General features: G+C 37.5%; 1 protein-coding gene across 1 annotated transcript in view; it reads left to right on the forward strand.

Moving 5' to 3' along the window:
- The window catches only part of LARP1B (La ribonucleoprotein 1B), a 33095-nt gene extending 19179 nt beyond the window's left edge, over positions 1–13916 (forward strand). The window contains exons 8-19 of the mRNA XM_082482145.1: positions 2411–2555; positions 2757–2931; positions 3760–3932; positions 4410–4781; positions 6527–6650; positions 7514–7725; positions 8112–8218; positions 8755–8915; positions 9237–9381; positions 10629–10738; positions 10944–11071; positions 11868–13916. Of these exons, the coding sequence (XP_082338271.1) occupies positions 2411–2555; positions 2757–2931; positions 3760–3932; positions 4410–4781; positions 6527–6650; positions 7514–7725; positions 8112–8218; positions 8755–8915; positions 9237–9381; positions 10629–10738; positions 10944–11071; positions 11868–12101 (2086 nt within the window). The 3' untranslated portion in view covers positions 12102–13916. The remainder of the gene's footprint in view (positions 1–2410; positions 2556–2756; positions 2932–3759; positions 3933–4409; positions 4782–6526; positions 6651–7513; positions 7726–8111; positions 8219–8754; positions 8916–9236; positions 9382–10628; positions 10739–10943; positions 11072–11867) is intronic.
- Positions 13917–16299: the final 2383 nt, after the last annotated feature.

Below are 16299 nucleotides of genomic sequence, written 5' to 3' on the forward strand. Positions count from 1 at the left end.
TGATGGGAAACAAATTTTATTCATCAATTGCTGATTATTAGCTTCTAAATTGGGGATGGTTTTGTCTGCCTTTCATAATTTAGTTATAAAATATTAAAGTTACTATGCCAAAGAAGGAAGTATATACAGAATAAAGCTACACAGGACTGTTAGGTCTTGGAGTTCCTTATAGAGTCCAAGATAAATCAGGATATATTAGAGAAGTGAGATTGGTTTGAATCCGAGTGAACTGATGAATTTTCAAACAGTTTACCTGCTTAATAGGGAAAAATCTTAGAGGCTCTGTCCAGCTGTGTTGGTGTGTAATTACAGTAAGAAATACACTGCTGTCAAGCAGTTTATGCTTGTCCCGAGAACCACACTGATGTAAGAGAGAGTAATGTTTGTGTTACATACAAGAATATCTTTAACGTTTTTAATTACAGGCCGAAGTTGTCAGCCTGAAAAGTTTCAGCGCTTAGCAACTCCTCGGTCTGCAACATGCAGTAGAACTCTATTTTAAAGTCCTCTTTCTTTACAAGATAAAGAAAGAAAAGTTCAGACATGCATCCAGGTCTGCACCGATTCAAGAATAAGCAGAGGGACTCTGAGGAAAATGAAAAAGAAAAGCTGGAGCGGGGGGGTGTGTTTAGGCTTGTCCCTCTACTTGGAGCAAACTTGTGCTTTGTCTTCATTTCTCATTAATGGTCTTTCACATTCCTTTTTCTAGAGTGATGGACATCAAGTGAGGCAGTTTGAGTCAAGTTCAGTCATTGTCCATTTCTGCTTGTGGAATTTTTAACTAGGTGAATCGTTACAAGATTTTACCTTTACTGTATGACTGTAAAGGTAACAGTAAAATGTTGATATATGGCTTTTGTGCTTGCTTATCTTCTAGATTAGGAGAGGAGAAGAAATGTAGCAGTTCAGAATAGTAAATAGAATATGCTTGAAAGAAACCACCTTTTTGTGCACAGTTGCTTCACTGATCAGTTTACTTAGCTCTGAGTAAAAGCTTAATTCTCCAAAAGCCTTATTCTCTTCTGTTTGCTCTGATGTAATGGCAGTGTTTTCATTTGTTGTATGTCTTATTGTCCAACTTTGAGACTTTATATTCATTCTGTCTTGGAGCTGAGTGTTACATGCAGAGAGCTTTTGCTTTGAATTTCTTTAGCTACCAAAAATTAGAGAAAGAAATGGTATCAAGCTTCTCCTTGGGTCAATATTGGCATCAGAGTCCTCTCCTCTTGGTAACTTTGGCCTTGATCCTAACTTTGGTGGAAACATTTGACATTTTATATTTTGTTGAAATTAGAATTAACTTTATGTTTGCATGTGGCGCTTTTTTCTCAGCATTTTAATGCTCTTTTGTTTTATTTTTGCACTACCTCTATTTTTGTGTCATAGAGTTTTAATTGCTCTCCATTAACTATTTCGCTACCTGCATTTTCCTGAACCTGGTGAGGAGTAGTATTCCTTGGATGTAATATGTAAAATCATGGTATGATGTGTAAACTCTGTGAAAGGCCTAGATTCTAGTCATCATGATTCCACTGGGGGGGAGGTGTCCATTCTTTTTTTGGAGGATGTTTTCTCGTTCCCTTGTTTTGTGTGACAGATCATGATTTGAATTCTTTAGTTTTTCTCTTCACTAAGTATAAAACTTCTCGACACTCTGATCATTTCACAGAGCAGCTTCATTGTTTAAAGATATTTGTCTTTCTGCTATTTCTTTGTCCCTTGTCTCTCTTGTTCTGTGGTATTGTCGGATTCCTGAAATGGTCCTTGTCCCTCTTCTCTTTACCCACTAAACATCATCGCTTCTTTTAGACTTTACCTTTCTCCATGAACTGTTGTGCCTTTTGGTACAGTTTCACAACAAATACAACATCACTATTTTTGTTTTCTCATCTTCCCACAAGCATGCTTGAAGTAATGATTCAGAGTACATGTATGTGCCTCAACACTCAGATAGGATACTTAAACCTTCTAATATACTGGAAACTGGGAAAAGAAAAGATACAGTTCAGGATGAAGGTGCACTGATACTGCTGTGTGGGAAATAACTTATACCCTGACTGTAAGCAGTAGTTGTCCTTCATCTATATGGAGGCTAAGAGAATGTTGTTTCCTTCTGTTCATGTAAGTAATAAGGGAGGGGATGGGTGAAAGAAAAACTGAGCATAGTTTTTCCTTATGCAAATGTAACAAGGCTTTGATTTGTACCCCTATCTACTGTACTGGATCCTAAGTCTTTCTTAACATGTTGAGCACGCATGCTGTTCTGTGAGTCTTGCTTATAATGATATACCTGTGATCACAAAGTATGCTCTATTTTTAATGGAAGACTTTAACAAGGAATCTCTAAGTTGCTATTTTAGGATTTTCGTTAACCTATAAGAGGCTTATATTTGTATGTTTCTTTCCACAGTGAGTATTATTTCAGCACAGAAAATTTGGAAAGAGACTTCTTTCTGAGGAGAAAGATGGACCAACAAGGATTTCTGCCTGTTTCATTGATTGCTAGCTTCCGTCGAATGCAAGCGCTGACCACAAATGCTGCACTTATTTTGGAGGTAAAATAATTCAGAAATACGTATGTAGAAAGTTGCTTGGTTAATTTTGTACTGCCATTTGAAGACAGTGCTATGAAGTTAAAAAAGATTTCTGTTTGCAATGACAAGGATTTTATAAAGAGGCTTTTAATGGCAAAATTTGTGGGTTTTTTTCTTTTTTGTATGTAAAGTTTTTAAACTTATAATATGCTTGTCACACAGGCCCTAAAGGACAGCACAGAAGTTGAAACTGTGGATCAGAGGATAAGAAAAAGGGTTGATCCAGAAAAGTGGCCAATTCCCGGTCCTCCTCCATGCAGTCTGCCACCGACTGACTTTTCTCGGCTCATTAATTGTCCAGAATTCATACCAGGCCAAATTTTTGGCTCGCATGCTGGTAAAGGATTTATTTTATAGAAACATAACTTTAGGACTGTCTGTCTAGCTTAGGAAGTTTGCCTCTTGATACTGATTTCATAATAGAACTTGTACATTTGGTAACAGTTTATTCAGCTGATATGCCTGTCAGCCTTGCAGTTGCCAAGTCACATGGCTGGCATGGCTCATGTGGAGTGGGTAGAAATGTCTCGTATGTGTTACGGCTGTCACTGTTCTCCAGAATATAGTATGATCGACTGCAGTCCTTTAGTAGTAGTAGTAGAAGTAGTAATGGTAATCTATCTTTAGTCAAAATCTGCTTCATTTTGGTAGCATCTGAAAGTTAACTCTTTATTTGGCCCATCCTGGTTTGGGATGGGGATCTCGTTCACATTATTAATAAGGATATGGCTTTGTTCGCTGACAGCCCTTGGCAAGGAAATATTTTACTAAAATGTTGGCTGGAATTAAATGAGAAGAATGAAAACTGAGTTAGGGACCCGTCTGTAGGGCTGGAAGATGGTGTGGAGAAAACATGTCCATAATGATGCTGCTCTTGTTTTCTGAATAATGCATAATTTCTCTTGGACTGTTAGAAACTTTCCACATAAATAAGCTGCTAGAATCGATCTTTTCCTAAAATACTGAGTGAACTGTGAAAAGCTATCTCCTAAAAATGAAAATAAATTCTGCTGATCAGTGGTATATTTGACCAGGGAGGCAGAAAAATGGTAGCTGTGGTTAACAGAAAGACTAGTGAAAAAATTTAAAAAACAAACAAACAAAAACCCACAACAAAACCAAAACAACCTGCAACAGGAACTGAACTACTCTTTTCCACTGCTAGAGTCTGCACCAAGTTCTCCGAGAATGGGAAGCCCGCTGGGTCCAAAGGAGAGCACTGAAACAAGTAATTTTCAGACAATGCCTAAAGGATTGTCTACAAGTTTGCCTGATTTGGACTCTGAACCTTGGATAGAAGTGAAGAAGAGGCATCGAACATCCACGGTCAAACTAAAGGTAAAATCAAAAACCTTTAAGTTACGTTTAAATAAACAAATGCAAAACCTGCCAACTTTCAGATTGTACTGTAAAACAAGATTTTTCACATCTTAACGTATGTGATGCTTGATAATGCAATAGTTAGTGTGGGTACTTCTACTCTACCAGACCTAGAACAACTAAGTGCATTTAAAATCCTGATCCAAAGCTTACTATAATGAGAAGGAATACTGTGTGGTTTTTTTTTCCTCCTGAGGGACAGTTGTGCTTGTTGATTATTGAAAAATGTATTGTAATGTGCATTGAGAATTGTTCTAAAAGCTTGTGGCAGAATTATTTAGAACAGTAATTTACTTAAACATCTGAAAGTGGGTGTATTGTTTCTAATTCCCGTACATTTGTTTAGTGAAAATGTTCTATCATGTTCTATTTGTCTCCCATTTGGATAATCACTATCCAATTAAAATATAAAATGCCTTACTTTTTCCAACTTAGGAAAGCGTTCCTGTACCTGATCAGACATCAGATCAAAAGCAGCTGCCCCCACCCGCAGAGGAACAAGAACAAGAAGAACTTGATTTTTTGTTTGATGAAGAGTTGGAACAAATTCGAGGTCGGAAGAATAAATTTACTGACTGGTCAGACAGTGATTCTGATTATGAAATTGATGATCAGGACGTCAACAAGATTTTGATTGTAACACAGACACCACCATATATAAGAAAACATCCTGGTGGAGATCGTACTGGCAACCATGTATGCCGTGCAAAAATTACGTCAGAACTTGCTAAAGTTATTAATGATGGCTTATACTATTATGAACAGGATTTGTGGATGGAGCAGATTGAAAATGACACTATGATGAAGGTAACTTTCTTAATTTTTTACCTGAACACCATGCCTGTTCTAACAGTTCCAAAATTAATTTCAGCCATCTGCTATGTAATTGTAAAGCGCTACACTTTTTTGAAAGAAAAGTCACAGTAGTTGAATTAACAGGTCTATTGAATTCTTTTTGTTTTGATAATATTGTAAACAGTTGAAAGCAAAACCAGCAAGGTTTTCTTGTCACAAATTTAACCAAAAACATTGAATGAATATTTTTTAGAACTATTTTTAACATTTTGGAGACGGTTCAACTTTTCCAGTGTTTTCTTGTTCTATGAATAATTTGTTTCATAACATTTCCAAACCCCTATCAGAGGGGAAGAAGGCACATTTCTGGGATAAGATAATAAGAGAGGAAGGTAGTATAGTCATTTTAAAGTAGTTTTATATTAGGTTCTGTTTGCCTTATAGCTTATTAAAATGATAGCTCTCTGAACAAATGAAACTTTGGATCGCACACCTTATTTTATTATAGTAACCCTTTCATTCCCTAGCCTGTATGTGGGCCCCTGTCTTTGAGTCTTTCAAAACTTTGCAAAGAGATTGTCAGCTTTGTGATTTTTAAAATCTTTTAAAAAATATTATTTTTTAAAATATACTAAGCAGCTGTAAAATGACAGGTGAGTTGAACTCCAGCACTGCATAGGCAGAGGTCAACACGGCACGCTGCAGTCCTGTCACTTACCGCTCTTGGTTTATTAAGAAACCCCTTCTTTTGTGCAGGTGAGCCCAGTGAGTGACATGTCTATAGGCAATCACTGTGTCACTAGCAGATGTTATGTGTACAGAAATGCAAAGTTACCTAAACACAAAGTGGTGAGGGGAAGGAGCTTTATCTGTGCATAAGGGCAAAGGGGGGTGGAGGTAAGGGAAGTAGCTTATAGGACAAATGGAGCGTGCGGGTACAAAAAAGAGTAGACAAAGATAGACGTGAATGTTGAGAATAAGAGCAAGAAGTAAAGGTAGAATTCAGAATGTGGAGTTTTTATTACAAAGGAAATGGACCAAGAAAACCAGCAAACTGGAAAAGGACAGTGAGAAATAGCACATAGCAAGAGAAAATATTTTCTTTTTGGTTGTTACGTTCTTGACAGTGATTTAAAGACTTCACACACAATGTGCACACGTACACTTCCCACCCCACCTTCAGCTGAGCAGGGGCATGAGTGATTTGAGATGCTACCACATATCTTAGAAAATCCCATTCTTTTGCAGTTTAAGCTACCAATGATAATAAAAAAAAAATTAAAAAAAAAAAAAAAGCTGAATGCTTTATTTACAAATACTGGCTTTTCTTTAGATGTAGCTTGAGGAAGGGAGCAGGGACTATTCTGCTCCCCTAAATTGCTAGGACTTTCCTTGTCACGCTTCCTGCAGAAGAAGGATGGTTTTGAGCTTGGCAAGGGGCAGGATCTCAGTCATTTCTATTTCTGATTTGTCTATGAAAATTCACATGTAAACAGCCTTACCTGCCTCCATTTGCCCATTTGTTGGTGTAACTGTTTCTTTTAGCGAGTGCAGTGTGAGCTGTGTGAGGTTATATACAGTGTTCATGGCAACTTTTTTATAATGTGTGCTAGGGACTCCTTCCATCTTCGTTAAAAGAAATCTGTGTTGTGTGTCAATTCTGGTTTGCTTCTTTACTCTTCTGTGAAATTCACCTGTTTCTTAGGATGATATCCATTATTGTGCTTTGTGTTTACAATTTGCTTTCTTTAATTCAGCAAGAGATTGAGAACTTTAAGAAGCTAAATCTCATTAGTAAAGAAGAATTTGATAATCTTGCACCGGAACCAATTGCTGATCCAACCCAAGAAGTTCCTCCAGGACCTCCAGGATTACGGAAAGGTAAGTAATACATATTTTTTTTCTTAATCTCTGTAATAAGCAACAAATTTGTAGGTGTGTTAGCTCTTTTTGCCTGTGTAATATTTTAATTTTGGCTCAGTCAGCAGTCTGAGGGGCTTTTTCTTTGCTTATTTTTGAAATTGTCAACTGTTCATCAGTAGTCTGGTTTCCATTGAATTAGAAGCAGCTGGTACTCGTACTTTTCAGCATATATGTGAGCATCAATAGGCAAGTGTTCTATTTTGTTGTCACCACATACACAAAAAGCACCTGGTGTTGGTAACCTGGCATTTACAATGTGTAAAGTAATAGTGATGGGAAACACTTTCTAGAAACCAGTATTTTCATGGGAAACAGGAATAGAGCCGAGTGAGATTAGAAAAATTTACTACTTGTATCATAACTTTACTGAGCAGTCACAATGTCCAAAGCTTATCTTTTTGAGGTATTTCTGATGTAGCAGTAGTATTAACATTTACTAGGATACATGCTAATAGCATCTTTCTAGTTGAAGGAAACCCCCTCACTAAACCCACAACCTCACCAAAAAGCAAGAATGTGGTTACGTTTTCACCAATGTTTATTTTCCGTTATTTTGCTAGTGTAGATACACAAGAACAAGCAGGTAATAAAGCAGTTGGTTTAAATTTTCTAGCAAAGACGTGCTTGAAACATTATTTCATAGTTTTGAGCAGTTTGTGCTGCTTCTACACCAAGTGCTTTTGTTAATTTGGTTATCCTTTGGGGATGACATAATTCACTTGAAATGAAACAGGCCTTTAAGATACTAGATACCAGGGGAGCTTAGGTTTTGAAATCCTAATTTTTTTTGAACATGAATGTTTTCTTCTTCCTGCCTACAGATTTAGCACAGGAGCTGGCTTGCAATTTGTCAAGTGTAGAAGTACCTCCAGCAGCAGCAATAGCTCGATCGCTGCCAACAGCAGTTCCAGATTCCCCCTGTGTTCACCCTGGCTTCGCCCCGCGAACACCTCGCACTCCAAGACTACAGGATCCCAACAAAACACCCAGGTTCTACCCTGTTGTTAAAGAAGCACAATCCTTTGACATAAAGGTAAACGGAAAGATGTAATTTTTTTTTTTTTTAAAAACAGAAAAAGCCTATAAAACTCATGTCTGTGCATACGATTTAACAAGCATAAAAAGACAGAAAATTGATTGCTTGTATTTTTTGTTTATCTTCGAAATATTTATCATATTTATTCTTTTTGATTTCTACAAAATGGTTCCTGAGATTTCTCTGTAACATTCCTTGCTGAAAAAGTGTAACATCTAAAGGTTTTAATTTTTAACATAAGACTAATCTTTAGGTTATGAAACTGGAGTGTTGTGACTTTATAATGTGTTAGATAGAATATAAAATTTTTAGAACTTTGTTTTAAGATGCAGAGAAAGAATGAAAGGAAATTAGGGAAATAAATACTTCATTTACTTTCTTAGACTCCAAGAAAAAGAAAAACACGACACAGTACAAATCCTCCCTTAGAATGCCACGTTGGTTGGGTGATGGATTCCAGAGACCACAGGCCAAGAACTTCCTCTGTGAGGTAAAGTTGTTGTTGTTGTAGAAAATTTGTTCACAGTGTCATTAGTTCTCAGTGCTAATGGAGAAATAGGCGGCGATAAAAGACAATTTATAAATACAGTGGAAGCAAGAAAAGAGCCATGAAGAAAGACAAAAACACAGAATACAAGGCTATCTGGAAGTAAGCCAGCTAGACTGACTATGTTCAGTGTTGTTTGTTGATCCATGACACAGTAGCAGTAATATTACTTGAAGTACTGATATTCACTTGAGTGATTTTGCCTTTAAGTTGTCATTTAAAATCAGGCATTACAGTAATGTTTAATTACCACCATCCAAAACTGCCTGGTTTTTGACATACTAGCACAGAATCTGATTTTCTTGATCTGCACCAGAAAACAGATGACTGTGGCCCCAGGTATGCATTGTAGTGGTCATCAGGTGACTGTACAATTCTGACAGCTCTTGCATAGATCAGGATGGTTGAAAACTGATTTAGAAAAGCACTGCTTATAGGACAGAAATACATTGTTTTGTTTTGTTTTGTTTTTTCTTCAGCAGTTCCAATGCTTCGCCTTCAGAAGGAGCTCCAATAGCAGGAAGTTACGGGTGTACCCCAAATTCTCTTCCAAAATTTCAGCATCCTTCTCACGAACTGTTAAAGGAAAATGGCTTTACTCAACAGGTGTACCACAAGTATCGTCGAAGGTGTCTAATGGGTAAGTTGCTAAATGCGCTTCCTAAAATTTTAGGTAGAAGTTAACAGGTGTCATCTGATACCAGTTTTCTCCGCATTGTTCCTCATCCTTAATTTTTCTTGGGAAAGGAAAGTAAAATTTATTTGATGCTTCTATTTTATGAACTCTGCTTTCCATTTAACTTTACATTCCCTGACAAAAAAATTACCCTCAAATTTAAACTTAAATTACTGGAAGATCTTGTGTGTGTATTACTAATGGAAAAGCACTTGAAAAGATTCTGCTCAAAAGTTAAAAATACGGTTTGGGGTTTTTTTTTTTCTCCTTTCTTTTTTCTTCCAGAGAGGAAACGGTTGGGAATTGGCCAGTCCCAAGAAATGAACACACTTTTTCGTTTCTGGTCCTTTTTTCTGAGAGATCACTTTAACAAGAAAATGTATGAAGAATTCAAACAACTGGCTCTAGATGATGCAAAAGAACACTACAGGTATTCATTTTTTCCTGGAATTTAAAAACTGAGGTCTTGCCTTTCTTTTTAATGACTGTGAAGTTCACGTATATCTGAAGTGAGCATTTTTAGTATTGGCTTTGACTCTTTGTAAACCTTTAAAATACCAGTTTGAGTAAGTTGTTTTAATACCAAAAATCTGTTTGATAGATATGTGTGCTTTGCAGATAAATAGCTAAATGCGCAGCGTTTCCTGACTTGTAATCGGTCATGAATTCTGCAAAATCCAGTAACTTGTTGACCATAACAGTCAGCTCTATATTAACACTCAGAAGATTGTTCCTTCCATAGGTGAAGACATTCTTAATCTCATTTGACTCGTTCAAACGGCTTCTTGCCTTCCAAAAATACCAGAAAAACCACCACAAAGGAAAGTACCAGTACCCGTTTAGCTCTTTGATATTATTCCCTTCCTTTCACCCAGTTCTCCCCACCTCTATTTCTTTAAGCCAAAGAGACAAGGTAGCCCCACGTTTTGAATGCCAAGTGAGGAAGTACTGGCTGTGAAAATCCTGATGTTCGGATACATTGTCTGAGACTGCAGAGTGACAGTCCCTAGGGTGCAAAGGTGGCTTTAGTAAGACCTTCTGTCTCTGCTCTGAGCTCTCTTGATGCTCTGTAATTATCCAAGGGTAATTATTGAAGGATACATTTACCAGGAGAAACTTCAGAAGGCTGTAAAGGAGGCTGAGGTGGCAGCAGCTGAATGCAGAACAGGAGGAGGTCCCAGCTATCTAGAGGCCTGAGGAAGCTCTGGTGGCAGTGTGGCAGCCAAAGACGGAGCGTGACTGAGTACTGAGCCAGAATCCCTGGTGCTGGGGTGTGCGGGAGCTGGAAGAACTTTGGGTTTTGCACTGATGGTGGGTGAGGCTGATTTTGGTCCGACCCACTATGGGTGTGGTTTTTGTTGAAACTGTTTGTGTACGCAAACATACTGAAAACATGAAAGCGTTTGTCTTCATTTTGTATGTGCGGATAGTGTCTGTAGTTCCCAGGTTGAAACCATGGGACAAACCTGATTTTCCAAAGGCAGTTTTGATTATTTGTGAAGATGTTTCAGAACAATAGATGGATTAAAAATTGATGTGAGAAGGAAGTGTTTTTTTGAGAAGGGTGAAATGAGACTATCCATTTACTTAAATACAAGGAGGGACTGAAAACTTGCATCCTTCTGAGGAATGAGGAGCGTATGTATAAGGTTTTCGTACCTCTTTGTTCTGTTACAGGTATGGATTGGAATGCTTGTTTAGATTTTACAGCTATGGCCTAGAAAAGAAATTCAGGCAAGAAATATTCAAGGATTTCCAAGAAGAAACAAAGAGAGACTACGAAGCTGGTAATTATCATAGGCTTGTCTCTGCTCACACCAGGGTAACTTGAGATGGGAGATAATCCCAGTTCCTTGTTAACTAACCCAGGAGCAGCTTTTGTTCATGTTCCTTTTATTTTACAGTTCTCTTAAACATGTAGTTACCAGTGAATAATTTTTTAATTAAATCTGACCTGGCTAAATTAGTAAAATTATCTTTTTCCATTATTAGGTCAGCTATACGGTCTGGAAAAATTTTGGGCTTATCTAAAATACTCTCAGCACAAGATTCCAGCCATTGACCCCAAACTGCAAGAATACCTTAGTAAATTCAAGAGACTGGAGGACTTCAGAGTGGATGTAAGTTTCAATACCTATTGTAAATAAATATTCGGTATATGAATATTTTTACTGCAAGGTAAACTGAGAACAGTTCTTCCATTCACAAAAAGGCAGCTTTACAAATCCTGGCAATGACTAGAAAAGGCATGATTAAAAAAATTAAATTCAAATGAAGAATGCAGTTTTATTCTAAACATTTTTTTTTAAAACCACAGTATGGTGCTGAGGTGCTGTGGCTAAAACGTGAAAAAGTGTTTATCCATTTTCATTGTGTAATGAAACAAATAGCAAAAACCAGCTTATTTGTCATCTGGTCAGACTGATGACTTTCTATACCATTTAAGAATTTGGCAAACAAATTAATGCCCAACTGGCATTTCTTAATGAACTGTGACAGGCTTTGTCGTTGCTGAGACTTTATATGCCGAATTCAATGTATCTTTCCTGTAGAATGCTGAATTCTTAAACTGTGTGATTCCAGAGTGTAGTGCTGAGGTGCTCTTCATAACCAGGTTATGGTGCACTACGTTACCATCGCCCTCGAAAATCCTCCATTCCCTGGGAGTTGTGGTAAACATTTGGGCAGTGACGATTAAATAATGCTGTAGGACTGTTTAAAGTCCTTAATGTGTCCTGCGCTTGCACTTCTAGCTAAACGGCCAGGAAAGCTTTAGAATATCATCAGAGAGTTGTGAATAACTAAGATTACTAGGCCTAATTATGGAACGCTCTTGTCTTTTTTGATTCTGTAAGTATATGTAAGGGCAAATACGTGGCCTTACAGAAAGACATTGTTGCCAATGTTTATTTTCAGCCTCCTATTAGTGAAGAATCTGGCAGAAAGCGACCGGTTGCTATAACAGGTGAGGATTCAGGTCATCGCAGACATCAGTCTAATTCTTCTAAAACACTTCTTGCCACTAAACCCACAGCTGCCTGTCAGTCCCAGCCACTGGGAAATGTCACCAGTGGGAATACTGTGCAAGCATCCATAGGCCATAACAATGTTGCCACAAAATCTATAGAAAGCGATGTACCAGAAAAATAGACTTAAGACGAGCTTGTGCCCTTGAGAATCAACTTTTACATCACTCTTAATTTGGAGACCTTCAAGGCGAGCCAATCTAATACAAGATTAAACACGTATGGGAAGACGAAAGGATTGGATTCTCTTTTTCACAGGATTTAGTTCCAAAACGCTTCCCCTAGGAGACTTGTTCTTGGGTTTGGGATCATCGGAAGGATCCTAGGGAAGATTCTTTGGCTTCAGTATTGCTTTCCTCAAGCTTTTGTTTACAAAGAACTGCATTCCTTGCATATGCAAAAAATACTTTGGGGATGCCTTACATTTCAGCTCATATTTCTTAAAAAAAAGGTATGATATACCCATGTTATTTACTGTGCTTTCTTTATCCAGGTTTTCCCATTATTTGTATTTTACCAAAGCGCAAAAGATTACGTTATATGTAGAATTTTAAATGGAAAGGAAGGATTTATGGGATTGGTTTGCTTTTGAATCTAACTACTAAAAAAGAATGTTTTTCTGCAAAAGCACACTCGAGAATGTGCAGCTATATAGGAAACTGCATTTCTGGATTCTATTTAAAGACGTAGTTTCTATTTTTTTCAGGGTCTCCATAGTTAGTATTTTATTAAATATGGAGTTTGAGTGGACATAACTGGGATAGTTTTGCAGGTATTTCCTTCAGTACTGGTTCTTAATAACTCAAGCATCAGAAAAACGCAGGGGAAAATGGATCTGTTGATTTCGTCATGTCTTAAATTAACATACCGTATCTACAGTTTGTGCAGGGTGTTAAAGTAGCAAACTATTCAAATTATTCTTGGCTTGAGAGGTGTCTTCATTTGAATTCTCTTATGATTATGAAGTACTCTTAACAGGAGATGCATAATTAAAAAAAAATATCTTTTTTTTCTCCCTATTTCAAGTAATAAAAATGAGTGTGGAGGGAAACAAAATACTCCTTGTAAATTTTACTTTTTGCTTTATTTTGCAGTATCTGAATGAAGTTCTGCTTAAATTGTGCTAGCTAAGCCTAAATAATTTCAAACGGGTCTAAATACAGTTTCACTGAATGTAAGTTATTTGATTATTTGAATACAAATCAATTTCTGTAGCTGAAAGATGGGGATGTTTATATGCTGTAATTTCTTATTAACTTCATTACTTTGTTTTTAAAGACTCAAAAAGACCTGAGTCGGTAACTTCTCTCTTCCAAGGGTAGGTGAGAAGAATTTCAGCTTTTTGTGAGTTACTGCAGAAAAGACTTCCGTTAACTTTTAAAGTTTAAAAAGTTATGTCTAGCACAAATGCCTTAATCCACGAAGGTGTCCTAACTGCCTGCACAGCCGCGTATGGGGTTTTAAACTTGTATCGGATCTCGGAGGTTATAACAAGTCCATTAATTTTTTCAGTCGCTGTCTTGTGAATCTGGATGAAACACATGCTGACTGTTTGCACTGTAAAGGAGCAGATGTTAGCAGTGGCCTTCCCAACAGTCAATACAATTTCAGTACAAAATTGAGCCTTTTGTAAGTGGCCTGTTCTAAATGAATTTAAATGAACACATACCAATATTTTAAGTAATATCCTATAAATATGCTGAAGTGACACATCTCAATCCTGTGTTTGATCCATGCCTTTTGCTATAAAGAAAATGATGCGAATGTAAATTTGGATTGAAATTGTATATACAAGTAATAGATTTAAGATATTTCCTTTCACTTTTTCATTGGAAAATGTGCAGATTACGCTTTTAGTGTGTGTAATTTTGTGATATCTTGACAAATTTTATAAAAACAACAACAAAAAAAACCCTAACAGTGTTGTATATCAACTTTTTTCCCCCTCCCTAAAGTGTGAAGAAAAAACGTGAAAGAGTGTAATGCTGTAGAGTTGCCTGTGAATTTCTGTTGCCTCTGGTGCAGTAAGGTATCGACGAGACCCAGCCCCTTCAAGGCTGAAGGCGTTCTTAGAATATGAGCCAGGTCTCACGAAGTTTGATGTTGATTTGGTTTTTTCATATGACTGGGTATTTGTCAAAGAAAAATGTGATGGGTGAGTGATAAATACGGCTGAAAGCAGAGAGTGAATATGTTACTTGCTGTCTGTCCTGTTGCCCTCTGTGGGGCTACTCGCTTAAACAGTGTCCCCTTTATACAGGTGGACAGAAAAGCACCCAAGTCTGTCCCCAGCTCTGTCTGCCTTTCAGGAATATCCCCTTTCACTCTCCCCCAGGCTTGAATCTTCCCTCTCTCCCCTTGCAGCTAGGTGGAGAAAACGATACATCCATTACTGCTGGTGGCACAGAGCTGAGAACAAAACCATTGACTTTTAGAATAAACCCCAAAGCCTTTGCTGGCTAAGCTGCTTGCTGCTCTGTGTGGCTGAAAGCGGTTAATCGCCTTTCAATAATGGGCATACCTCTTGCAGAGCCATAAATTTTTGTTTAGGTTTGTCTTCATTTCTTCTGTTGAGAAATGACTGTGCCAGTACTTCAAAACACTAACCTGCCTCAACTCAAGAAGATTTTTCTTTTGTCGTGCTCAAAACGCTGGATTCTAAAGGCTTTTTAGAAGGGAAGATGATGGCTCTTGTTCCTGATAGAGACTAATGTTTACCTGTAAGGAGCAGACTGCATGGGGGCCGGAGCCAGGCAAGAGAAAAGGGAGTTTATATACAAACAGTAATTGAAGGCTTGTGGTCAGGTGACAAATCCAGACTTGTCACTGGAACTTCACCTCCAAAAAGGCTTTATTTTTAGATGCTTACAGAGTGTACACTGGTAGGCTTTGCCCAGTTACCTAGAAGATGTGACACATCAGTAAAACATGATTGTCACAAAAAAACCCCCAAAAAACAACAACCCAACCAAGTAAACTTTGGAACCAGAACAAGGAGAATTTGATTTGTTCATGAATTTTGCAGGAAGGTTGCAGTGCCAGGCTGGACCTCTATGAAACACATTAAAGATACTGCCTTCTGCTACAGGAAAAAATACAAACCCACAAGAATTCCCAAAGAGAAAGGGTGAGGAACACTTTGGGTTTGTTTGTTTTGGTGTTTTGTGTTTGGTTTGTTTTTTTTTTTTTTTTTGTTTGGTTGTTTGTTTTTTAAAAGTTTTCAGGTAAACAACCTTTCACCTGCGTTTGAACCAACCTTGGCAAGCACGTTCTATCAAACGCAAGCTTAAAATGCAATCTGTGAATAGCTGTTAGTAGTAAACATTCACCTTCAACTATAAATTAGAAGCCAGTGGAAGGATTTGCCAGCAATGTTCATACTTAATTATTTGGTTTCCATATTTAAGTAAGCCTTCAAGGCCAGAGTTATATTATTACTAGTGTTAAGTAGGCAAAGGAGTAAATAGCCCAATCTACAGCTGCAATTGCATCACTCCATTCATGCCTGACAGAGCAGAGGACAACCATGGTGGGGTTTTTCCCCACAGCCTCCGCTTCAGTCTGCAACATCAGAGTGGGACAGAACCCCGACTGCAGGAAGGACTCCAACACCACAGGAGTTCATCACAAACACACTCTGAGCTTAATAAATGAACTCCAGCAACATTTCAGTGCTGAGTTGCTGAATTCAGGAGTTACACTTCATGAAAAACTACATACCTTTGTCCTAAAAAAAATAAAACCAGTCCCAAAGCAGAGCCAGAAAGACCATTATATTCAAAGTACGAGGTCTTGATCAATATTTTGTACCATTGGAGGAAGTAAAACCCAACAAACTCTTACTGTAGAAAAAACAATTATAAAAGAGACTTAAAGCATAAGTAAGGTTTAACTATTCCTTGACCTTTACGATGAAGATGGTTCTAAGCTATTTTCTAATGTATTTTTTTTCCTTCCTGCAAAATCGGTTTGATTTTACTAAGATATTTAAAGTGAAGCAAGACCAGAAGCAGCATGCCGAACTGCTTTTACGTGCTGTGTCTGACTCTAAAGGCTAGAAAATTTAAGCCTTAGCCAAAGAAAAGTAGACCTAGCTCAATAAAAAGATACAACCAAATACAAGCACATGAAAGGATAATTCTTCAGTCCTTGGTGGAAATTCAAGATGCTCAGATCGAGTAACAACATGGTACGTTTATTTTTTTTTTTTTTTTAATCAAGAAGGTTTAAAAATAGATTTTCTGCCACAATAAAGCATTTTTTGGGAAGCAGTGTACAAATGAGGCAGAAGTGTCAAAACAAATGACTACTCAAACTAGTTG

This window comes from Vanellus vanellus, assembly GCF_965231255.1.
Source record: "Vanellus vanellus genome assembly, chromosome: 4".
NCBI classification, from domain to species: Eukaryota; Metazoa; Chordata; class Aves; order Charadriiformes; family Charadriidae; genus Vanellus; species Vanellus vanellus.